The sequence below is a fragment of the Ursus arctos genome, unplaced genomic scaffold, assembly GCF_023065955.2.
Source record: "Ursus arctos isolate Adak ecotype North America unplaced genomic scaffold, UrsArc2.0 scaffold_32, whole genome shotgun sequence".
In the NCBI taxonomy this organism is placed as follows: Eukaryota; Metazoa; Chordata; class Mammalia; order Carnivora; family Ursidae; genus Ursus; species Ursus arctos.
Window position 1 is genome coordinate 22,578,382 of NW_026623008.1, and position 24,535 is coordinate 22,602,916.

The following is a 24,535-nucleotide window of genomic DNA, read 5'->3' on the forward strand; positions in this document are numbered from 1 at the left end:
ACTGCCCCCCCCAACCACAGCCCCCACCCGGCCTTACCACTGTCAGCTCTGTGGTTTCCCGAACACTCAACCAACAGCAGTTTTGACCATAATGGTTCCCACGAGGGGCTGCCGGTCAATTTTCCTTGCTTGGTTCTCAATTTCTCCTGAAGGGGAAGGTAGCTCAGGCCCAGGAGGGGGGCCACCGGCTGCCCCTCCCCACGAAGCGTCCATGTTTATCTCACACTCAGGCCACACTGTATCATTTCATCTTAATTTTATTTCCTCTTATAAATGGGCACAGCACGGGAAGTGTTAAAAAAAAAAATACACACACACACACATACAACCAAACAAAAAACAGAAACAAAAAAACCCAAACAGCTCCTTCACAAGGCTGGGACAGGTGAGGACCCACGGTGGGGCAGGCACCTGGGCCTCTTTTCCAGTCTTTTCCCTCCACTTTTCATTAGAGATTTGGCCATGAACTCAGGACAGGTATGGTTAATAAACAGGTTATGGGGGAGAGAGAGGGCAGGGAAGGCCCGGGGAAGGGAAGGACAAACTCCCCCACCCCCACCCCAGGCCGGGTTCTTGGAGGGCTCTGTACAGGAGAAAGGACACACAGGAGGGACACTGTCTTCAGGGGGCTCTCTGGAGCCATGCTGCCTACGAAACTATTTACATGTATTCGCCACACTGGGGCTGGGCGCGCTGAGCTGCCAGGTGGCTGCTGGGGGATGCTGGAACCATCGGCCCTTGGATGGCAACCCCAGGACCCGGTCTTGGCATCTCTGTAAATCTGTACAGTTTGTGGGCTTCTATTTACAGGCAGGAGGCCTGAGGAAGCAAGTCCGGGGTGATGGCCTCCAGGAGAAATTCAGGAGAGCCGAGGAGGTGGTGGCCACTCTTGCCCCGCCCAACAGGCAGAGATCATCTGCTTCCTGTGCTCGGGGTCCCAGCCTGGAGGCCGGGAGGGATGGTTCTGCCGACCCCAGCGGGGAGTCTGCCCTGAGCCCCCCAAGCCACTGCCCGCAGACCTGCCTCACCCAGCCCTGGTCACCACCCAGCCACCTCCAGGGCTCAAGGGGATAAACCTTTCAGGAGAGGTAGCCCCTTCTGGCCTCCTAGGGAGACAGAGCCTGGGTTCTGAAAAGTCACAGCCAGAGGGGGGCCCCAAACTCCACCTCCCGAGGCCCTTGCCGCCCTCCCTGGCAGCCGAGGCCCCAGAGGTTCTCAAACCACATGAGCTCCCTCCCCTTTGGAATTTGCCCTGCTTCCAGGAAATGCCAGGGCCCTCCCCGAGCACACTCGGGTCTGGCCATACACATCTGGGCAGGCCCTGCACGCATCGCACCGTGTGCCCAGGCTGGGTGAAGCCCCGCACCCACATTGCACCTAGGAGAGCACCAGCTCATCCTTTTAACCGACCTCTCCCTTGGCCCGCCCTGGCTGGGCTGGGCTGGCTGGAGTGGAATTGGGCTAGTCCGACTGTTCAGTTTCATGAGGATAAAGCCTGGGCCTTTGTCTCGGGTCCAGGGCTCGATGAATGAGGCCCTCGGCCTCTTCTCTCAAATGCAAAGGACAGAGAGAAGAGGCCAGTGCCAGGAGGCAAAGCCCCAAGCCCCAAGTTAGAAGCCAGCCCTCAGGATGTGAGGAGTCAGGCCTGCCGGGGCCAGGCTAGACCCATGAATGCCACTCCAAGCCCATTCCAGCCAGACCAGGCCCAGCTCAGCCACCCTTGCTGGGCCCCACCCCACCATGGGCCCTGGCCCGTGCCAGGGTCTCCCACCCCGGGCCCACCATCCCTGGATTCGTGTCCTCTCTCCTCCATGCTCCCTGGCTTCTCAGCCTCGGCCTGCCCAGGCCTCGTCACCAGAGCTGCTGGCCCCAAGACAGCAGCCCGCCAGGGAGCAGGGTAGAGGGAGGCCGGGACTTTGGTCTCCCCCTCCCCCAGCCCTTCTGCTCTGGGGACAACCGAGGCCATGTCACCTCACCTTCAACAGATCTTGGGCCCAGGGTGCCTCCCCTCACTCCTGCCCCCTTCAAAGGCTGGGTTCCTCACAAGCTTCCAGGCCCTACCCAGGGGGACACTGAGTCTACAAGATAGAGCCCCGGGCTGGAAGTAGGATGCTGGAAAATACAGGGGGTGACGTTCCCTGGAAGCTCGCCCTCACCACCTCAGGCACCCCTCCCCGTCCCCCTGCAGAAGTCTGCTGCCAGGGAGTCTTGAAAAGGGAACAGAAATAAAAGCTGCTTTCCTGACTTTAATCTGGGTCGAAGGTGAGGGGTGGGGGTGTGAGCACCAGCCAAACACAACTCAGACCACATCCCGTGGCTTCGGGAGCCCCACCAAGCACAGTCTCCCCAAAGGAGATCTGTGGCCCCACATTTAAAATATCTACAGAAGCGGCCCCCTTGCAAGGGTAACAAAGAAGGGGGAGGCGGGCTGAGGTCTGTGGCACCCCCACCCACACCCGCTCTCAGCTCCTGGCCTGGGGCCACGCGTCTGGACAGGCGGCTCCCAGCGACAGGTCCATCCAGCGGCACCCAGGAGAACCATCAGGTGGTTTGGCCAATGAGTGAGTCAGTGTCCACAGGGAGGGCCCCAGGGCGGGACCGAGGTGGGCCTGGCGAGGCCAGTGGGGGGAGAGGGTGCAGGAGGCCCCGGGCGGCAGGGCCCACCCTCGCAGGCACTTTGGGGACTTGTGTCCTGGGAGGCAGAGTCAGCCCCTAGCTCAGAGCAGAAGGGGGACACAGGGAGACCAGGAGCCAGGCCACATGCCCCTCCCCGCCCAAGGCTTGTGGTCCTGGGAGACCCAAGCCCCCTCCCCAGCCTGGGGCCGCATTCCAGGAACCAGCCTGCCTTCCTCAGCAAGGCTCCTCGTGAGTTGGGGGCTGGCCCTGGACTAAGTCCCTGGCGAGCGACAGAGGGGAAGGAAGCAGGCCTCACCGGGTGTGCGACGCCCCGGGGGGCTTGTGGCAACGTGCCCTCCGTGCCACGCTTTATTCCGGGAAAGGCAAGGAAGTGCCCACCTCTTCTCCCGTGCGGGCACGGGGCTGTGTGGGGTGAGACTGCATCCGTGTGGATTGTGTCTGACGTGCCGGGGTCGCTGGCAATGCAGTTGGTGTCAGCGTCATGGTGAGGGACTGAGTGTGACGGCAACTCAGGGGACCCAATATGGGCTGACTGTCCCAGCTTGACTCCGCCCTCTCCAGTGAGCCTGAAAGCCGGGGACAACATGCGTGATGCCACAGTGTACATGGAGGGGGGCGAGGGGGGCCGAGAGCAGGGCAGGCCACATCATCACCACCAGGCGATGATGTCTGGTGACGTGCATCGTTGTAAGCACTGGGGGGATGTGAGAGTCAGCGTCTTTGGAAGAATGTGTGTCTGTGACAGGTCTACACCAGCTGGCTGGTCAGGACCGCGTATGCTTCTGTCATCGCGTACTTCCGTGTGTGTGACATGATGCGTGACCACGTGGGAGATGGTGTCTGGGCAGAGGCCCACTCGCCAGAGGGAGGTCCGAGCAGCCCCCCCTGCTTGCCAGTGGCCCCCAGGTGCTCTCAGGAAGTCAGTTCCTTAGGGGCAGACGGGGATGAAGGTGAGGCCTGTGGTACGTGTACACGGGGCAGGGGAGGGGGGGAGCATGATCCCACAACCCCAGAGAGGCCAGGACAGAACAGACTGGCAGCAATAGGTACCCCCTCTCCCGGGCAGAGAGGGGTCCCGGGACAGCGGCGAGAGGCTGCAGCGTCTCAGTGATTTCAAGGGCTGAGCCTGCCCAACGCTTGTCCTGGAAACCAGCCTGGGTGCCTCTCTACCTCCAGGAGACCTCAGCCAGCCCTGGGGGACCAGGGTGGGGCTCAAGCCCATCTCAAGCCCCACCCCTTCTTCCAGCAGCCACTCCGGAGCTTCCTTCCTCTGGTCTGTCTGACCCGAGGTCCTGAAGCCGGCTGATTGTGGGGAGGATGGGGGCGGGGGGAGAGAGAAACAAGAGATGAGCTCGTAAGGGCACAGTCGAGGGCAGATGGCAGCGCCCCCTGTCCTTCAGGCAAGATCTGTGTGAGGCTGACAGTCTGGGCAGACCTCGGGAGGGCGGGCAGAGATGAACTGGGGCCAGGCTCCCTTCCAGGCCCAGTCCCAGGCCAGGGCTGGTGGGGCCGGGCCGGGGGCTAGGCAGAGGGGCGACGCTGAGCTACGGGAGGCACTGTGGCTCCGCTAGGCGTAGAACTCCTCCTGCTTGTCAGGCTTCTGGTACGTGACGCTCGCCTGCTTGGGCTCCTCCAGGGTGTAGCTCCCCTCATCCTTCTTCTTCATGCGGTAGATGAGTAATGTGACCAGGAAGGCGGCGAACAGGGCGCCCACCACCCCACCTACAATCACAGCTGTGGAGGAAGAAGGCAGAGGTCAAGGGCTAAAGACAGTGCGGGACGAGCTTAGAGCCTGGGCAGGGGGCTGAGGCTGGGGGTGCAGTGAAGTCAATTCTAAGCCCGCCAGCACTGGCTGCCATTCACGGCCCTCGCTGGGGCCTGGCTCCCTTCCGGGTGCCTGACGCACACTCACAGAATGCCCGCACCCACGCTAAGGGAGGGGCCGCGGTCCTCACTGAGTCTAAGAGGCCATCAGTCGGAAGATGCTCTGATGTTTTATGGACATTATGAGAGCAAAAAAGCACCAACTAAGCTACAACACACCCCAACTATGGAAGGGCCTAGAGCTTACTTAAAAAAAGAAAAAAGGAGTGAACTTATGAGCGGATGTGTAGTGCGAACCAGTTAAGTACAAAGTGGCCAGCCCCACTCTACAGAGGAGGAAGAGGGGGCCTGGAGAGCTGAGGGAACTGCCTGAGGCCACACTGCCCCATGAGTCCAGAGACTTCAGCCCAGGCAGGTCCTTGGGCTGTCAAGGCTGGGGGCAGGTCAAGCCAGAGGATGGGGTCAGAGATCAGGGTCCAGGGGCTGAGGTCCAGGGAAGCAGGCATCAGGGTCAGACCCTGGGACAGGGGACGGTCAGAGGAGGAACCAGAGGGCGGGTCTGGGGGGTTGAGTTCCCAGCATTCCCTCCCTAGGAAACGAGGCTCCTAGAAACCCACACCCTGACCTCTTCTCGGGTTCCTAGAGGTCAGACTGAGGCCTGACCAGCTGCCTCACTCTGGGCTCCTCCCAGGACCCAAGCCTCACCTACGAGCACTTCCTTCCGCTCCAGGATGCTTTTCTGAGGCAGCTGGGCAGCTGAGCTGCCTGAGTCGATGGCATTGTCCAGGAGGCCGGGGCCTGGGCGCGCGCCCTTGGGCAGCGTCCCAGGTGGAGGTGACGGCTTGGCTGCAGCCGCATCCACGGCCACCACTTCATTGGCTGTGTCCGGCTGTGTGGTCTCCTCCTCCGGCAGCTCGAAGTCCCCGCTGGGCCCCCCACTCACGGGCACCTCTGGCTCATCCCGGATCGTGGTCAGGACGGACTCCGGAGTTGGGGTCTGTGGGGAGGGTGGCATAAGCCCAGGAGCCAGGCCTGCCCCCACTGTTGCCATGGGGCAGCCCACCCCCCTGTCCCCCACACATGACCCCACGTCCCCCGTGGGTCTGACACAGAGCACTGGCTATGTGCCAGGCATGGTGCTAAAACACATTATGGGCATTGGACCCTCACGACATCCCCGGGAAGGAGGTATCATTGCCCCTAACGTACAAAGCTGGAAACAGGCTCAGAGAAGTGGAGTGACTTGCCGAGGACACACAGCTAGGAAGTGGTGGGAGCAGGACTAGAATCCTGATCTCTCTGGGCCCCCGTGGCTGGTGTCTGTGACCACCACACTCTACTGCCCCTCTTCTCCCCTGGCCACGTCCTGTGCCCAGCCCGCCTCTGTCCCCTCTCCCTCTAGCTGCCTTGGTGACCATTCTTGGGAGACTGCTGTCAAATTGCTGTGTGGGGGCTGCTCGAGGTAGCCCGGCCCGCCGTCCATGTACCTGAGGCAGAGGGGAGCCCCTCGGCCTCGGGGTCTGTCCAAGAGCACACATGCAGGGCACCATGCCCCCTGGAGGCGTGTCCAGGGAACCAGCCTGGGGGCCCCCACCGCCTGGAAGCGGGACCAGGGCTCGGATGCCTCCCGGGTGAGCGTGGGGAGCAGGGCCTGGCGTCCTGCTCCCCATACCCTTCCCGCCTGGCCGCCAGCCACACAGGCTGCCCCGGGGGCTCAGAGGAGCTGAGGGCAGGGCCTGCACCCTGCCGGGGCTGGCCTGACCTGACGGCAGCTCCGCCATCTGGCGGCCCTCGTTTCTGTACCCCAATCAGTGCCGCTACCCCCCCTCTGCGCCCAGCTTGCCCAGCAGGGAGCGGGCTACTTTTCCCATTTCCTTGACCCCATGCACCCCCTGCCTCCCTGACATCTTCACCCCCTTCCCTCCAACCCTCCAACCCCCTCACACACAACCACACGCTCACGCACGTGCGTCCTGGCCCCCAGGGCCGACTGCAGGGCTCAAATCCTGCCCCTGCTGTCGCTGGTGAAGAGGCCGTGCCACCCCGAGGGGCGGGTGACGGCTGAGGGATGGCACGGGGCCACGCCAGCAGCAGGTCGCCTGCGTGAGCTGCGGGTTTTCCTCTCCCACGGCCTCCCTCAGTCACCCTCAGACTAACAACGACAGCGACGTGGTGACAATGGCAGGAGGGAAGCTTCTGGTTGGTTACCACTGCCAGGCACTGTTTCAGGCACTGGACAATTCCTACCACGCTACAGTTCACATCCTATCATTTCCTCCTTACAGAGAGGACCGGTGACTTCCTGAGGTCCCGAGGCTCCCAAGGGCAGTGGGAGAACTCCAGGCCGCAGTGCCCGCCTCCTGAGTCTGCGCTCTTCACCAGAACGCCCAGGCCCCCGGTCCCGCCCCCCGCCACCACGCTTCGCCCACTTCCTTCCCCATCCACGCCTTGTCCCAGCATCCTGGTCTCCCTTCCCTCCCCGGCCACCTCGACCTCCATCCTCATCACTCCCAGCCTCGGCCCTCCGGCCTCATGCCTCTCTCACCCTCTCCATCCCCAGAGCCTCCCAGCCCTCACCCTGCCCAGCTGCATCCTCCCTCCCCCAGGCCCTGACTCACCCTCCTCTCCCCACCTGCTTACCTGAGCCACCTCTGTGGGTCCAGGGGCAGTGGTGCCCAGGGGCAAGGTGCTCTTCTCGGGGATGTCAGGCTCCTGGGTGGCAGCTGGCCTGGGAAGGGCCCTTGGTCTGGAGGTAGCGGTGCTGACCATCCCGGGGGTTGGGGCCTCTGTGTCCAAGACAGCCACCGTGGTGGGAGGCGAGGGTGCTGCGGGGGTGGTGGCCCGGGCCGTGGCCGCCGTGGTCAGCGGAAGAGGCAGAAGCCTCTGCACGCCGGTGGTCCTTATGACGGAGGTGGTGGCCGTGGAAGGGGGGGCCGCGGGAAGGCTGGGGGCGGCAGTGGCCACCGTGGCGGGTGCCGTGGCCACAGTCAGGGCCCCCGCAATTGTGGCGGCAGTGGTAGCCGTGGGAGTGGAGATGGTGGTGGCTCTCTGGCTGGGCTCTTCTGGGACTTCTGTCACCACGGGAGGGTTGGTGGCCGGCTCCGGGGTGGGGTGCTCCGAGGGGAGCTCTTCCAACGGGGTGCCCACAGGCTGGATGTCCACGGTGGGCAGCACTGCGGGTGTGGTCGACACTGCCATGGCCACATCCGGGCTGAACCGCATGGCTGTCTCGATGCCCGACTCCTGCTCAAAGTCTGAGGGGGCGGGGAGAGGAGAGAGCTACAGAGCTGCATGATTATGAGGGCCGTGTGGGCCCCAGGTAAGGAACGACCATCAAGATGCCAGGGGCGGGGGGGGGGCTCCCAACCCTCACTCTACACAATTTTCCCAGGACAAGATGAGGGAAAGAAGGAAGGCACCGCCTGGCCAAAGGTTACCAGTCGGCTGGTGGCTGTTCCCTAAGTCCTCTCTGCCTGGCCAGAATTTCTTCGGGGGGGGGGCACCTCTTCCAGGAAGTCTTCTCTGATTATTCCAGACCACCCAGCCTGGACCCTCTGGCAGGTTGAATCCAGGCAGTGGCAACTAAAGCCCTACAGGGTTTTTAGCCCTTGCTGAAGGCTGGGGGCAAGCAGGGGAGTGGCATTCTGGGAAAAGTCAGCCCTGGGTACCCCCTACCATGAATGTGGTGGTGGGCACATTCAGGGCTCCCCCAGAGGCACAGGCCACAGGCAGACAGCAAGGAGGGGAAGGAGCCCTTCCTACAGGGGACTGCTGGAGTAACCCGGCTGTCTCTGGGCCAGGACACTTGAAGGGGCCCGGGAGGAAATGAGGAGAGAGGGAGAGAGAGAAGGTGCAGCCAGCTCCCGGGGCGCCTGACCAGGCAGAGAGAGGAGGGGTGGAGAGCAGCCAGAGAGGTTCGGGAGGAGAGACATGACCCAGCAGAGATGGATTTTACGAAGATTAACTTGCAAGAGGCTTACAAGGAGTAAGCTAAAGCAGGGAGACTCGAGGCAGGGGACCGTGGGAGGCCAGGGCTGTGGCACACAGACCTCCTGCCATCCCATCGGACCATCTTGCCCCCTCCCTGGGCCCAATCTCAGCACAGACTCCTTTAAAAAAAAAAAAAGTAATCCCTACACCGCATGTGGGGCTCAAACTCACAACCCCCAGATCGAGAGTCGCACCCTCTACTGACTGAGCCAGCCAGGTGCCCCGAGCACACAGCCCTTTTGCTACGTTTTTCGAGCTCCTTCTCTGTTCCAGACCCTGACGTCTTATGCTGAAGCCTTCCAGAGGCTCTGAGAAGAAGGCATACTTATTCCCATCACTCCCAGGCGAGACTGCAGGGCCTCCGAGAGGGAGAGTGGCTGAAGGAGGTACAGCTGTTTGGGGGCAAAGCCGGCATTCAAACTCAGGGCACCTCCCTCCCTTTGCATGGCTCTGCTGGCCTTTCCCAGGGCCAGGCCATGGAACCAGGCTGTCCCAGGCACGGTGGAGGCGTCTGCCCCTTTTCATCGTTCCCCAAACCTGCCCCGGGCCACCGCTGCTTGGATGGGAGGGGGCCACCTGACCCAAGCTGAGTCAGCCAAATGATCTCCTCGAGGATGTGCCATTGCCCCCCAGACATGGTTACTAAGTGCCTGCAAGAGGTCAGGGCAGTACTGTCACCTGGGTCACTGAGGAGCGTCTGTGTTCCCTCAGGGGGTTGGGAAGCCTGCAGGGGAGACGTGAGCACTGCTCGAAGAGACAGAATCATGGGGAGTGGGGAGTCCTGAGCTCTGAGGTCTCGAGGCCCTGCTTCCAGCCCCAGGAGGATGGTCTGCCCCCCTGCCTGAACTCCCCCCCCCCCGATCGTGGAAGTGAGCCTGCATGGGCCCCTGGAGGCAGCCAGCACTCAGCACTGCCCAGACACCGGGGAGAGGAGAGGGGAGGTACTTACAGCCCGAGCCCGACCCTGAGTAGAGGTTATCCAGCTCATCGTCGGGGAAGGAGTCATCGTCCCCGGAGCCCTCGAGGTCCACAGGCCTCTCAAAGTTCTCGCTGCGCCAGCGCTGAGCCTGGGGAGGGCAGAGTCGGGCACAGAGCTCAGCACCTGACGCCAGCAGCCTGGACGGGCCCGGAGGGACAACAGACGCGCTCACAGGCCAAGTGACAATGAGGGACGGCACCAGGTGTGGCCAGCCCGTGGGCAAACAGAGCCACGGCGGGCCTGATTACCACCCACCCAGGGGCCAGGGTAGCAGCCCCATCTTCCTACCTGACCGCCACCCCTGGGGACCAGGCCACTCGCCCATGCCCTGATCAGAACTGCTGGGTGGGAGAGCTGGGCTTCGAGCCAGAATGCTGGCTTTGAGCCCGGCTCCAGCTCTTAAGACGTGCGACTGGGGGAGAGTTACTTAGTCTCTCCCTGCCTCAGTTACTCATTACCCATAAGCAAACAATGCCCACCTTCTTGGGGTGCTGTGAGCACGCAGTGGGCTAACGCGGGTGCAGTGCTGAGCACCTGTTGCATACAGGTTAGCGTGACTCTCGGTGTGGCCACTGTCATCAGACCCACCCTCAAAGTGCCTGTCGCACTCCTCAGGAACAGAGGTGGGGCCCCCATTCCGCAGAGGAGGGAACTGAGGCCCACAAAGCCGCCCCGGCTCACCCGACAGCACATGACGCAATGAGAGTTGGCCTCTGCTCAGAACCCGAAGCTTCAGACCTCACAATCCCAAAGGCAGTGCAGTTAGTCCCATCGGACAGACACGGGGTTTGGGGAGCTTTGGGGCTTTGGGGCTTTGGGAGGGAAGTACCTTGGGTAAGAGTGGCTGGGGGGAAGGGAGAGAAGGGAGGGCAGGCTCCGGCCCTGGCCCCGGGCCTTCCCCGAAACAGGAAGTTGGCCCACCTCCCCGCAAAGCATCTTAATGCCTGAGTTAGCTCAGGGCCCGAAGGCCCATTTCCACCTCAACAGAGTTAGAAGGGGTCGGGGGGTGGGGGGGGGCTTCTCGAAGTGTCCAGCTCACCTGGCCTAAGACTCCTCCTGGTGTCAGAACTTGGGGAGGCCTGGAGCTGGGGCCGTCCCTCCCCACTGCAACCCTGCAGTGAGAGCCCCACAAGGGCAAGCAAGGCAGGAGAGCACCCCCCACCCACCCCCAGGGGCAGGCTGGGCCCCAACCCCTGCCACACCTTTGACCCAGGCTCCAGGCTGGACCCAGCCAGTCCCTGGGCCTGGGAGCTTTCCCAAGCAAAGGGAGATGGGTGCCTGGGGCCCAGGTCTGGACAACCAGCACTTGGGGCTGAAACAACAGAACAGAGAGAAAGCATCTCCGGCAGAGGCAAGGGAGAAAGCACAGACTTTGAGGCCACCCTCCAGCGTCCCCTGGGCTCCCTCTGCACCCCTCCACTTGCTGGACTCCAGCCCCGCTGGCCTGGCAGCACTCTATTCCTGGAATGTTCTGCCTGTCATTCACGCCGTTCTCTCTACCCAGAACATTCTTCCTTCCCCGCCCCTCACCCTCCACCTTTTGGCCAACTAACCTCTCTGCCCCTATCACTTCAGTTGAGAAGCCTCCCTCCTCTGATCTTTCAGTGTACCCTGTGCTCAACTCACACCTACCACCCCTGCTTGCCTGTGTCCTCACTCGGTGACTGCCCCCCCACCCCGAACTACACCTTGATGGATGGAGGCAGAACCTCGCCTGGCACACAGTAGGTACTCAGGGAGAATCTGTTAAGGGACCGTTGCGCTGGGAGATGGGACTAATTCCTGGGGCAGGGGCAGAGTAGGGGCAGGCTGGAGCTGCAGCCGGGAAGCCCCGTCACGGGAGGCTCTCAGGGACCTGCCGACAACGCCAGCCTGGAAATGGGTTACTTTTCGTCCTCACCGCATGTCAGAATATTGTGAGCGCGGCTCTGAGGAAGAGTCCAAGCATCCACACCGTCGGCCCGACGTGGGGCACCACGAAAGGCATGTGAGCAGAGGGGGGACGGGGTCAGAGCTGCATGCCGTGCTCAACCTCTCACACCCCCACCCCCACCTGACCGGGCCCCCTTCTGGGGTTCACACACAGCTAGGGTGAGGCCCCCAAACCTGGCTTCCTGCCTCAGCCCCGACCATCTGCTTCACAGCCCTACCCAGGCCAGCCGGGGCAAGAGGCCAGGGCAGCGAGCCAGGAGATTTCCCCCCCCCCCCCCGTCCCTGTTACCACACACACACACACACACACACACACACACACACACGCCAAGTAATGAATTAATCAGTATTTACTTGCTACCAGTGAGTCATGGAGTGGAACAATTAGTGTAATTGCTCCCGTGCCTAATTGCTGGGTCTTTCTTGGTTTTAGACATTCTAGGAGCTCAGAGTAGCTCTCATGCAACTCGCCCCAGCCCCCATCTCTGCCCCCACTGCCCGGAAGAGCAAATCCCAGGACACCCAGATGAGGGAGATGGAAGGCTCCCTTCCCTACCAGCCTCTTCATGCTGGGCCAGCCAAGCCAGAGTCCCCTGGAGACGTTCAGCGCAATTCTTAGGCAAGCAGCCAGGAGCCAGAGATGGGCAATTCCTGCCCAGGGCCACACAGCAGGATGGACTGAGCAGGGACCAGTGATCAGACTCCCGCTTGCAGGCAGAGCCACCGTCACTGTCTTTCCATCCTTCCAGAATAGCCAGGGAGTAGCTGAGAGACCTCTAGCTGGGAGGAGGGGTTCTAAGAAGTCTGAGGTCCCTGGGGAGCCCCAAACTGGAGTAAATGTGGGGGCTGAAATAGGGAGTCCACATGATTCCTCAGTGACCAATGCCACACAACAGCCTCTCAGATCAGCTCCTGGAAGGGCCTGCACGAGACCAAAGACTCCCCCCAAAGCCACAGACTCTTGAAAGGACATGCCCAGAGACAGAGGGAGAACAGAGACACACCCTGGTGCGCACGCCCTAAAGGCAGCCAGAGAGGCATCTCATGTTGGCGAGTCTTTGGGTACAAACAGGTGCATGCGGGGGGGGGGGGGGCGGCAGGCACTGAGCGGGGGCGCACACTGTGCAGCTCTGAGGCTCAGAGACAAGCACGGAGCCTCCTGTGAACCCATCAGCCTCCACTCAGGTAGCTCTCACCTAGATACTATTCATCCCTAGCTCAGTAGCCATCGACATGACAACCGTTACCATGGCGACCATCTCCTCCATGCTAAGGACCAGGAGCTCCAGCTCCCCACAGAGATGCGGTGGGGGCAGGAGAGGGAAAGATCATGGAAGAACAGAGAGGATGCCAGGGAGGGGGCCGGAGGGCGGAGACGCAGGGCAGAGCGAAGCCAGGGGTCAGAGGGGCACAGGGAGGACCGGGCGGGGGGCAGTGCAGGGAGGACTCGGTGAGGGAGAGAAAGCAGAGAAGGCGAGAGTGGGAGGCAGAGGAAGAGAACTCTCTCACATCTTAATTTAGCTTCACGCTCAGCAGACAAAGCTGGGGAAGGGGCCACCTCAGTGATTTTCCAAACCTGCATCCACGAGAACATCCTTCCTGAATAATAAACGGCCCCCAGATGAGATGGAAGGAGGGATGGCCAGTCACCCCTGCACTCACCCCGGGAAGCTTACTCCAGGGGGACACCTGTAAGGGTGGCGGACGGGGTATAGGATGCCATCTTGCCCAGCCCTGCCCCCAGAGCCAGCTGAGTGCCAGGCTGACCCCTCCCTGGGCCAGCTGGGGGGGGGGCAGGGGCTCAGTGGGGCCCTCCCAGGAACACTGCAGGGGTGCTGGTGGCTGCAGCTCCCAGGGGACCAGGAGGAGCGCGAGGAGAGATGGGGGCAGGGAACTGAGCTGGAGAGGCAGCAGGGAAAGCCTCAGAAGTCACAAAATGCCAGAGGAGGACCGTGACCACAGCCTTCGACCCCCAAACGACCTCTCCATTTGCATAATTCCCTGCATAATTAGCATAATGATCCAAACCAGTCCCTTAAAGGAGCATTGACTCTAAAAGCCCCAGGACCCTGTGGCCTGCCCCTGCCCCTCACCGCACCCCACCTCCAGGGAAACTCACCCCCCCCCCCCGTTTGATAAACACAGCCACATGGCTAACCACCCCCGCACCGCAGCTAGCAGGCAATGCAGCCCACACCCTCAGGCACACACACCCAGCTGCCCCCCCCCCCACGCAGCGACACAGACAATCCGGAGCACTGTTCCCGACCCCACCCTGCGTGCCACCTCAGCTCACAGACAACACAGGGCGGCCCCCACCTCACCCGGGGCCCATGCCAACCCATCCCCAGGCCCAAGCATGTTCCCTAAGTCACACATCCCAGCACACACTCCCCAGGGCAGGGACACAGACCTCATGGGCCACCCCCAGCCTTCCTCAGGCCAGCCCCATAGCCCCTACCTGCGGCTCCGGAGCAGCAGGGGAAGGGCTGGCCTCCCCAACCCATGCTCGGCCTCCACCTGCGCCCCCCAGCCCCACTCCCTCCCTACACGGCCTCAGCTCCGAACCCCCCCAAGGCCCCCCACCAATGTCCAGGCTCCCGTCCACACACCCGGGGGCACCGCAAACACGCCTTGGGCTCCCAGGCCCCACTCGAGCCATGTGCCCCGAAGTCGACCCACCGCATCATGGTATACCCCGCTCCCAGAGCCCCACCCACAGGCCCCTAATACCCGCACCCCTCAGTCTCCTCCACACACACATACTCACTCACACACACACACACACACACATAGGCTTTCCTCGAGGGTACAAACAAGCACACACCACACTGGGGTGAGACACGGCCCCCTTCCCAGGGCTGCCACACCCCTGCCATTCTTCCTCGCTGCCCCCTCACTACCACCCCATCTTGACCCACAGCGTCACCCCAAAGAGGAAGCGCAGGCTCCCACGGTGATCAGAGGGCCCCCCTCACCACGACTCACCCCCACCCAAACCCCTTCAGAGTCCTAGAGCGGCTCCGCAGGGGGAGGGACCCAAATCAGGGGGACTTCAGGGATGTCTCCTCATGTCGGCAGGCGCTCACCCGGAGTGCAGGGCGTGCATTCAGGGAGAAGGCCAGGGAGCCCCCTACCCACACCGGGAGAAGCCTGGGGTCGCTCAGGCCCCGCTCCTATCACCTGCCCTCCTCCATCACAAGCCTTCCCGGAGAAACAGGGTAGCACAGACGTTAAGCCAGAAGGGATCAGCTCCTCCCGTACTACTTGGGGGACATCAGGCAAGCCTCTGACTCTCTCCCCTCAGCTTTCTCATCTGTAGAATGGGGGTGCGGAAAATAGTGCGGAGCTCCTACAGTTGCTGTGAGCATCAAACAGTATCATACAGGTAACCGGCTGAGCACGGGACCCGACACGCGGAGCTGAAGAAATCAACACGGCTGCAATTATTGTTAATTACATGCTAATCTTTCTATTATCCTTTCGGAAGATTTTATCTCCCTTAAGCCTTACCATCCTCCTGGTGGAAAATAGAATCAGGATGATTACACCCATGCTACAGACGAGGCTACTAATGCCCAGAGAGGTTAAGAGGCATTGCCAAGGCCACACAGCAGGGGAGAGTGCAGAGAGAAAAAGAGAGGTTGGATGAGCCGGGAGAGAGGGCGGGTCACAGAAACAGACACAGACACACAAATTAGGTCAGCTGGCAGGGGGCCAGGAGCCCAGCACCCCTGTGCACCGCTAATCATACCGCAAAGGCTAAGAATAAAATCAAGTATAATTAATTCTGCCCAAGCTTCCTTCCCTGCGTGAGCCAGACTCAGGCGCCACTCTCTTGGTGACTGGAGGCAATGTGAGCAGGGGTGGGAGCCCAGCTCGAGAGTCACACAGTCTTGAGTTCAAGTTCAGCTTGGCAGACTTGCTGGGTGACTCGGGGCAAGTTACTTAACCTCTCTGAGCCCCTCTTTGGTGAAACACGGACACTAATTACATAGGCGGCGTACGTACGCTACTCATCTGTCGGCCTCACCCCGGCCCGTTTCCCACCTCAGTCCTTACCTCAAGGCTAAATTAGGCCTCAGTGCTCCCTGAGTTTCACTCTTCCATCTTACAGATGTGAAAACTGAGGCTCAGAGAGGGGAAAAACTTGCATCACCCCACAGTTAGCGGGGTGGGTGGTGGGGAATGAGCCTGCCAAGCGGCACTTGGGGAAGGGAAGTGATTTGTCCAAAGACACACAGTGACATAACTGCTCACTTGTGGAAGCGGGGTGGTCTCGGCAGAGCCCTCTGGGTCCCCACAGGCTCCGTCCCCACCAGTCCCTGTCCCCAAAAGGCCCTCAGTCCTGTGAGAACTCAGTGCCCCTCACGCTCACCAGCTCCAACCCGGAGACCCAGAGCGTCACCGCAGGAATGTGGGCCGGGGCCAGGCTCTGGGCAGCGGGACAGCCAAGGGGGTGACACAATGGAGAGCCGGGACTGGGAAGGGGGGACGCCTCAGTCTCCAGCCCCCACCCGTCCACAGCTGCCCTGGCTGGGAACCCAGCCCTCACCACATTCACTTGCTGCTGGAGGGGTGAGGGGCACCTGCTGGGGAAGGGGCCCCAGGACCCCAGTGCCAGAGAGCAGAAGGGCCTGGGGGAGGAGCAGAGCGAGGAGGCGCAGAGAAGGCCCAGGCTGAACCGGACAGTCAGCAAAGCCCAGGGGAACACATCGTCGCCGACACACCCTCCCAGCGCCCTTCTTCTAGACACCCAGCTCCAGTCTCCCGCCAGGGCAGCTCAGAGGGCAGGAAACACCCCTGGGAGCCCATCCCGTCTCAGCCAAGTGCTCTGCCAAGGGCACCCTGGCAGCAGAGCCTTCCCCACCCCACGCCCGAGCCCCACTATCAGCTCCTCGCCTTGTCCACTACCCACCCAGGCCCGCGCTCCCACCATCTCCCTGGACGGCACCCCCACCCCCGGCCCTGGGCAGCACTGCCCCCATCCACACCCATCCTGGGCACCCCCCCCAGGGGAGCAAGTCACCCCCAGCTCCGGAGCCCCCGCCTGCTGAGACCAGCCTGCGTCTGCGAGCTACACGAGCCCCCTTCTCCGTACTTCCTCATCCCCAAAACCAACAATGGGGCTTGGGACTCTTGGGGCCTTTCTGATTCCGACACCCGGGGGCAGCCAGGCATCCCGTGCTCGGGTCAAAGAGATCCAGGGCAATGTTAGTGATAGGAGAGAAAAAGCGGAAAGAGCCAACGTTCCCAGCAAGACAGCGCTCGTTAAATAGGTTAGGGCCTAACCGCAACGTGGAGTATTATGCAGCTATCAATAACTGGGTTTATCCGGCCGTTAGAAGGCACGAAGGGATAACAGAAGGCCTTCAGTGTTTACTTGTCTCGAAGACTATTTCGGGACCCGGGGAAAGGCACGCATTGCCCGTCAGGAGCCGTAGGGCAGCGCTGCTGAGAGGACGCGACCCACGGCGCCGGCTCTCAGCGCCCGGGCGACCCTGGGCAGGGACCTACCTCTCTCGGCCCGGTTCTCCTGGTAAGCAAAGACAACACCCACCTCGTGGGTCCACAGCAGACTCCCCCACGTTCACCAACAGCTCAGGAAACGCTGCCTATTAATGCTCTTACCGTCGTTAAGTTTAGAAAATAGGTTATTAAATTAGAGAACGTGATCCTGCTTTAACGAACTCCGTAGCAAAGTGAATTTCTTTTTTTTTTTCTTTTTTTTTTTTTTAAGATTTTATTTATTTATTTGACAGAGATAGAGACAGCCAGCGAGAGAGAGGGAACACAAGCAGGGGGAGTGGGAGAGGAAGAAGCAGGCTCATAGCGGAAGAGCCTGATGTGGGGCTCGATCCCATAACGCCAGGATCACGCCCTGAGCTGAAGGCAGACGCTTAACCGCTGTGCCACCCAGGCGCCCCGCAAAGTGAATTTCTTAACACTGAACCCTACTAAGCTTTCCAGAGACTCTCTGGGTGGTGGGATGACAGTCTTTCATTTTTTTCCCGGGACCTGTCTGTATTTTCCATATTTTCTATGATAAACTCAGAGTACTTTATTATTTTTTTTTACGATTTACTTATTTGAGGGGGGTGCGGAGGGAGAGACCCTCAGGCAGACTCCCCGCTGAGCACGGGGCCCCACGCAGGGCGCGATCCCACGACCCTGAGCCGAAACCAACACTCAGACGCTCCACAGACTGAGCCACCCAGGCGCCCCCAGAGTACTTTTATGATTTGAAATCGCACGTTCTTTCTGCACCCCCATCCCTGCCACTCTCTGGTCTGTGAAACTCCCGGGCCCCTTCGTTCTGCAGAGAGCCCACCGGCTCCGACCCGGAGGAGGCTCATAGGCACACAGAGGGACAGGCAGAACAGAATGGAAGAACACAAAAGCCCGAGAGCTGGCAGGGCCCAGCTCCCTCCCCAGGCATGGAAAGGTCTGGTGGCCTGCTGGCCCAGACACCTCACCGCCCCCCCACCCCCGCCACCGTCTTCTCCTGCCAGCCCAGTTCCTGGCCCTGTCGTTCCCCCCACGCCCATCACGCCCAGCTGGGGGTGCAGGCTGGACGGGTGCAGCTGTCCACCATGGGGCCTCCGCTGAGACCCTGGGAAAAGCAGCCCCCTCCTCAGCCCAGGGCTGGGACGCCCCGTCACCAGTCTGTCAACCCCAGCCACCTGCCTTCAAGCGTCACCCTCTTGGCCATCCTGACTCACACTGTCCCCAGGCTGGTGCCTCAAAGCAGGACCACCCACGGAGGCCCCATTTCCAGACTCAGCGGCCTACTCCCCCAGCTGCCCACCCTCCCCTCTTGTCCCCCCCCCAACTTGCTAACCCCTTCTGGGTGCTGGGGACCGTGGGGCACGCTCAGGCCTGCCCTGTGCTGTCCCTGCCGCAGAGGGGCACTTTCTTCCCCACCTCCACCTTGATCGGCACCTACTCGATCTACAAGCAGGATTTAGGAAAGCACCTACTGTGGCCAGGCTCTATTCTAGGCACTTAGGGTCCCCCAAGTATGTCCTCACGAAGCTCAGTTTGCTCAAAACCCACCGCCTCTGTGAGGCCCCCATGCGCCACCCACCTGACTGGTCCAAATTAGGAAGTCCCTTCTTAGGGACTACCGTCACCGTTTTGTCATTTACCAGGGAAGAGGGGCCCCCAACCGTGCTCCCACTTGAACGGGCCTCCCCTCCTACCAAATCTCACTGAACCCACTTAGCCTCCCTGGGACACAAATACCACTATCCCCATCTACGCTGAGAACCGGGCTGGTAAGCTGCCAGCAGGGGTCTCGAACCCTGGCCTCGGGTCGAAGGACTCAAACCCTGGCCTCCCGGACACCAGATCCCGTGCTCAGCGAATTCCTGAACCCCTGGGACAGCATGCAGAGATCCCAGTTTGTGATGTGACGCTCATTTCACTGGGTGTTTTTCCAGAAGAGGCCTGGGGCCATGCCATCCCTTACCCTGAACAACAGCTAGTTACCGCGGGGGAGCACTCTGTGCTGGGCTCTCTAGGCGCCCCTTGCCTCAGTTCTCTTCACAGACCGCTTCCCAGTAGTTATTCTCCCCACTTCACAGATGCGCATACCAGAGTTCAGAGAGGTGATGCAACTGGCTCAAAGTCACACAGCAGCGAGGCCAGATTTGAACCCAGAACTAGCCGAACCCCCAAGACCACCCTCTTTGTACTGCAGCGCACACCTCCTCCCAGCCCTCACCAGCCTGCCGCACCAGAAGGTTCCTCAGGGGTGGGACCACACCACCCCCACGCCCCACAGTATCCTGTACAGCCACCAACAGACGGACAGATTGGCTGAACGCTGGGAATGAGTAGAAATGAAGGACAAGTCCTCCGCTGACAGATGGCCCAGCTCAGGTGAGCAGCCGCGCCCACCACCCCGTGACTCACCAGCAGTGGCCTCGGGACTGAGTCTCCGGGCCCTGCACACAGCCCTGCCAGCAGACAAGGCAAGGGCCTGCCCACTCCTGGGGCCCTCCTACCTCTGACGAACGACCCGGCGTGAGGTCAGATGTCCCAGTCGTGGCTTCCAGAGAACGCTGGTCAAGCACCCTCCCCTCACGGGGCCTCAGCGTGCCCTCCTACAAAATGGGGATCATGATTCCCCACACGCTGAGACGCCCGCTGTGATGAGCCGAGCAGGGACTGGGCAGTTCGTAGGGGCTAGGATGTGACACGGTGTCCCTACTTAAAACCCAGCTCCTCAGAGAGGGGCCCCTACCCCCGACCACCAAATCTGCCCAAATGACCTCCCAACACACCCACTCTGTCAACGCCAGGGTTGTCTCCCAGCTCACCAACGCCTGCAAAATGCGTTTATTGACTTTCTCGTCTCATGTCGATCTCCCCCTGCAACAGCTCCTGGGGACGGTGACTGGGTCCACTGGGAGGCCACACCTGTGTTCCCAGGACCCGGAATACCTCCGGGACACAGTCAGGCTCCGTATTTGTTCAATGAACACCGGGAGTGGGATCACCTTCAAGCCCCACGGCACCCACTTCCTGCCCCGCAGTCACCGCGTGATCCTGCGTGAGGCCCTGGCCTCTGGTCTCCCCACGTATAAAGCCAGGGGGGTGGACAAAGCTTCTCGTCGGCCCCTCCAAAATCCAACCAGGAGGACTCCAGCTGAGCGGAGAGGAGGGACGAGAAACTGAGACTGATCCCAGTGTATTTTTTTCATAAAATGACTCTGCAAATTATAGGCAAAGTCCTGCAGAAGAGCACGCTCCCAGTGGAGCCTACAATTCCAGCCACTTTACCCGCAGGCCCGGGCTGGGGGCAGGGCAGCGTTTCCTGAGCACCTGCTGCTCGCCAGGCTCCTTACAAGGAGCTGAGTGAAATGACTCTCCTTACTCCGTCGACGGCCAGGATGGCCAGGCGACTTGCTAGAGGTCACGGACGACTCAGGTGGAGAGGCAGGATGGAGCTGGGATGGGGGGGGGCCTGGTGTTGGGAAGGGGCTGGGGAGGGGGTTGCACAGAGAGGACCCAGGGTCCTGTGTCTGGTTCTCATGCTCACAGGACCAGAAGGAGGGCTAACCCAAGTGGCAGAGGGATCCTCAGCCTGATCTTGGGGGGCCCCCCTGAGCCAGGTGACCCCCAGCCCTCCTCCAGGAAACTGAACAGACTCTAGAATCAGCCCAGGGCAGGCCCAGCCCTTGCAGCTGTCCTGGGAGGCCTTACAGCTCTGACACCCTCCCCAAAACTTCTCAGGCACATGCCAGCATACACCCTGAAGACGCCCAACACCCCCCCCAGAGTGTCCCCATCTGTGTCTGTGTCCAAGCCCAGCCTCCCGGAGGAACCAGGCTGTGGTCCCCCTCACCAGCCCATTTGCTAGGTTATTTATAACCCAGCAGGAACTCACACGTGGCGGAGATGCAACTCCCCGCCCCCAGCCCTGAGCTATCCCCCTGGCTTCGGAGCAGCTCAGCTTCAAGGCATGGAATGAGCCAGACTCGGGGAGTGAGCCACGGGGGCCCACCAGCACCACCGCCCCCATGCAAAAGTGAGGCACAGAGCAAGGAATCAGACCAAAACACCGGGGGAGGAGCGGGCAGAGCCCCCCAGAGGCCTGCCGAGGGCCCCTGTTGCCTCCAGCCCAAGGTGACACTGTGAGACACTGTGGGCCTGAGCGGGAGAGGAGGGGGCTCCCACTCTCAGCTCCTCAGTCCTGGGAGACAGGCAGGGCCTGGCAGTGGGCGGGGCTCCGAAGCTGGGATCCAGAGTCGGAGGAGAACAGGTGCAGGTGAGAAGACGGGGCAGTGGAGCCTCGCGCTGCGGCCACTGTGGCAGGGGGTCCGGCCGCGCCGCAGCAGGTGAAACGGGGAGCCAGGACCTCTACGAGCCAGGACCTCTACACCCGGGACGCACGTCCAAGGGAAGGGAACACATACGTCCACGTAAGTTTCAAAAAAAAAAAAATAGCCGCCTTATTCATAATGGGCAAAAAGTGGACCCGAGCCAGGCGTCCATCTGCTGACAGATTCATAAAAGATGGCACGTCCACACCACGGAATCTTACACCACGAAGAAAGCAGTGAGGTCCTGGCACCCGCTGCTGTGTAGACGAAGCTTGGAAACCTCACACTGAGTGAAAGAAGTCAGTCACAGAAGACCGCATGGTGTAGACCGCCGCCCACATGGAATGTGCGAGAGGCGTGTCCATGCAGACAGAAAGGAGAAGAGAAGCCTGGGGCTGGGGAATGGGGGAGAGATGGGGAGTGACTGCTAAAAGGTATAGGCTTTCTTTCGGGGGTGAGAAGAATGTATAAAACTGGGGATGCTTGTGTAACTCTGTAAATATAGTAAAACCCACCCAGTTAGACGCTTTAGATGAGTGGATCGTATGGGATGTGAGTCAAATCTCAATAAAGCTGTTGTCTGGGGGGATAACGAAAGAATGTAAGTGAGATGGAGGCCCAGAGTGGGTAAGGAACTTGCCCGGGGTCACACAGCAGAGCCCAAACTCAAATACTCAGATGGAAGAGGAGGTAAGCTCTCTCCCTGCTCATCGGAGTACCCCCCAACCAAGCCCCAGGGGAAGCTTCCTCAGCGCCCCCGTCCAGAAGGGCAAACAGACTCCGCAGACCACGAGTGGGAGAGGCCCCACATCACAACTCCCTCCTCTGTGCTCGTCAAAGGCCACTTTGTCAGGTGGGACCCCTGGGAGGTGGCGGGCCTGGCCCAGAGTGACCCTAAGAGAAGGTGAGGCTGGCCACTCTCCACCCCTCTATGCCAGTGCCCCCCCTCCTGCCCTCAGGGGTTCTGTGGTGCCCCTCTGTCCGTGCAGCTGGCCCCGGGCTGCCCTCCCGGAGAGGCGTGAGCATGTGGCCTTGCCAGGAGAGGGGGCCGGAGTGGGGGCAGGTACCCAGTGGTAAAGCCCGTCTGAAGCTGAAGACTCGTCCCGTCCGTCTGTCCCCTGCCCCCTATGGCTGTCTAAAGCTATCTTGAGGACAGACATGTCTCTGGGGCCCACCCCTCACCCCATGCCATGCTTCACTAGGCTCCCAGGCACAGCCCCTGCCCATCTCAGCTGGCAGCCACCAACCCCCTCCCCCGCCCGCTCGTTTCCACTCTCTACTCTCTAGGCAGCGGCCCATCTGTGCTGCGGGCTGGGCCTGTGGCTGACAGGTGCTCTGGATCCCCTGTACCCCCCTACCAAGCTGAACCCAGGTATGAAGCCGGCACCCACTTAGTCCCCTGCTCCTATGCACCACCTCGGCACCTTCCCTGTCCCTGGCTCCGGTGCCCCATCTGATCACGATGAGAGGAAGGGGTGACCTCATACAGCCATACCGCGTAGACTGCGGAGCAGGGGCCACGAAGGATCCCAAGGACGGGAAGCCAAAAGCTCCACCAGGACCCCCTAGAGAAAACCACAGTGCTCCGCATCCCCTCCCGTGACATCACCCACCCAGCCTCCAGTGGGTCCAGCACATCCTAGTGTCCAGCCAGCCCGCCCTCTGTCCACTGCCCAAAGGCAGAGCCCTCTCCCCTGAGCTCAGACGGAGTCCAGTGCCCACTAGGGATATAAGGACCCTAAGTGCGCCCTGGCCCCCAGGGGCCCTGCAGCCCAAGGATGAGACAGGCCCTCCTCTCCTCACGTGTCACTTGACCACGGCTTCCCTGACCAAAGCTCCTTCGGGTCTCACCTGTCCCCTCACCTGACCCTCTGCAGGCAGGTCAGAGGCTCCAGCCCTGGGCTCCTACCGTCAGAGCCACAGTCACACCAGCCCGGCCCCGCTCCCGCAGGGCGCTCCACAGGGCCAGCCCCGCTCCAGGCCAGAGCAGGGCCCCGGGGAAGGCTGGATGAGGCCCAACGGCCTGGCCCAGGGACTGGCGCAGACAGCACCTGCGGGAGAAGGGCCTGGACTTTAGAAGCGGGGCTCAAAGTTGGGACGGCTCGAAGGGCTATTACTGGGCCCCAGTCCTGTTCCCCAAACCCCAGGACGAGGACAAGGGTCACAAGTGTCACCTCCGTGGTGACAGAGGCCTCTCATGACCACTGTCCCTGGGATTACCAGTCCCGGTCACCAGCTCCGGGCACTGCAACGTGCGGCACTATGGGTTAAGTAGACCCCAGTCCTCGCAACTGCCCTGCAGTGAGGCGCTCAGCACCCAGCTTCACGGAAGGGGTACAGTGAGTGGCCTGAGGTCACCCAGCTGACCAGCAGAGGTCACAGTCGGAGCCCAAGCGGGGCCAGTGCACCCTGTATCCCAGCCACCCATCACACACATCCATCAGCGGGGCGGGAGGGGTGAAGAGGGGACCCAGCCCACGCAATCTCGGGGCACCTCTACGGGCTGTCCCTCCCTCCCACAGGGTGCTGGGGACAGTCACCTCTGAGCCGCGGGGCACAATGGCCCCCCAACCAGGAGCACCCTCGCCACACCTCATGACCTAACGGCATTTCTCAGCACGAATGCTGCTGCTATCTCTTAGCAGCCCTGACCACTCCCCTCCCCCCAGAAATGCCAGCAGCACCCCGTTATTGTGACAGCCACAAATGTCCCCGCGCCTTTCCCAATGCCCAGGCGCTGACACCTTGAATACCCAGCTCAGGCCCCACTTTGTCCTAGAAGCCTCCCCCTCCCACCCTTGTCCCAGTGACCACCCCCATCCCTGCTCAGGACCCCAAATTCAGCATGTCCTGGCTGGGCCTCATCTTACCCCTTGGTTCAGAATGCTCTGGCCAAAAACAGGGTTCCCAGAAATGAGAACCCCCGGGACACCTCATACTGAAGATTCCGATGCAGGGCCCGTATTGAGTAAGGGGTTAAAGGAAGGGACCACCACCCTGGGCCTCCCCGACCCCAGCTGTCACTTTCCTCAGGGACACACAGCCACACCCATCTCCCTCCTCCCCAGGATGTCGGTTCCGTGAAGGACACATGTCCAAATCTCTGAAGGAACCCAAGGTTTGCGTTGGTGGGATCCCTGGAGGTCAGGCAGAAGACAGAGCTCTGAGTCCCTCTGCTCCCTGCCCCCGCCCTTGCCTTAATCACTGCTAAAGAGGCCAGATGACCAGCTGCCCCTCTGGCCCGGGCTCCCTAGACTCTGGGATTAAGAGCTGGGATTAAGGACGGACACAGTCCTGATAGCTCAGAGCCCCAGCACCGTGCGTGTGTGCACGTGTGTGCGTG

The 24,535-nt window shown here is 61.3% G+C and overlaps 1 protein-coding gene across 1 annotated transcript in view; it reads right to left on the reverse strand.

Moving 5' to 3' along the window:
• Nucleotides 1-241: 241 nt before the first annotated feature.
• Nucleotides 242-24,535, reverse strand: part of SDC3 (syndecan 3) — a 36,944-nt gene continuing 12,650 nt past the window's right edge. Inside the window, exons 2-5 of the mRNA XM_057305337.1 lie at nt 9,401-9,518; nt 7,102-7,715; nt 5,167-5,458; nt 242-4,371 (exon numbers count right to left, since the gene is read on the reverse strand). Coding sequence (XP_057161320.1) covers nt 4,205-4,371; nt 5,167-5,458; nt 7,102-7,715; nt 9,401-9,518 — 1,191 coding nt within the window. The 3' untranslated portion in view covers nt 242-4,204. The remainder of the gene's footprint in view (nt 4,372-5,166; nt 5,459-7,101; nt 7,716-9,400; nt 9,519-24,535) is intronic.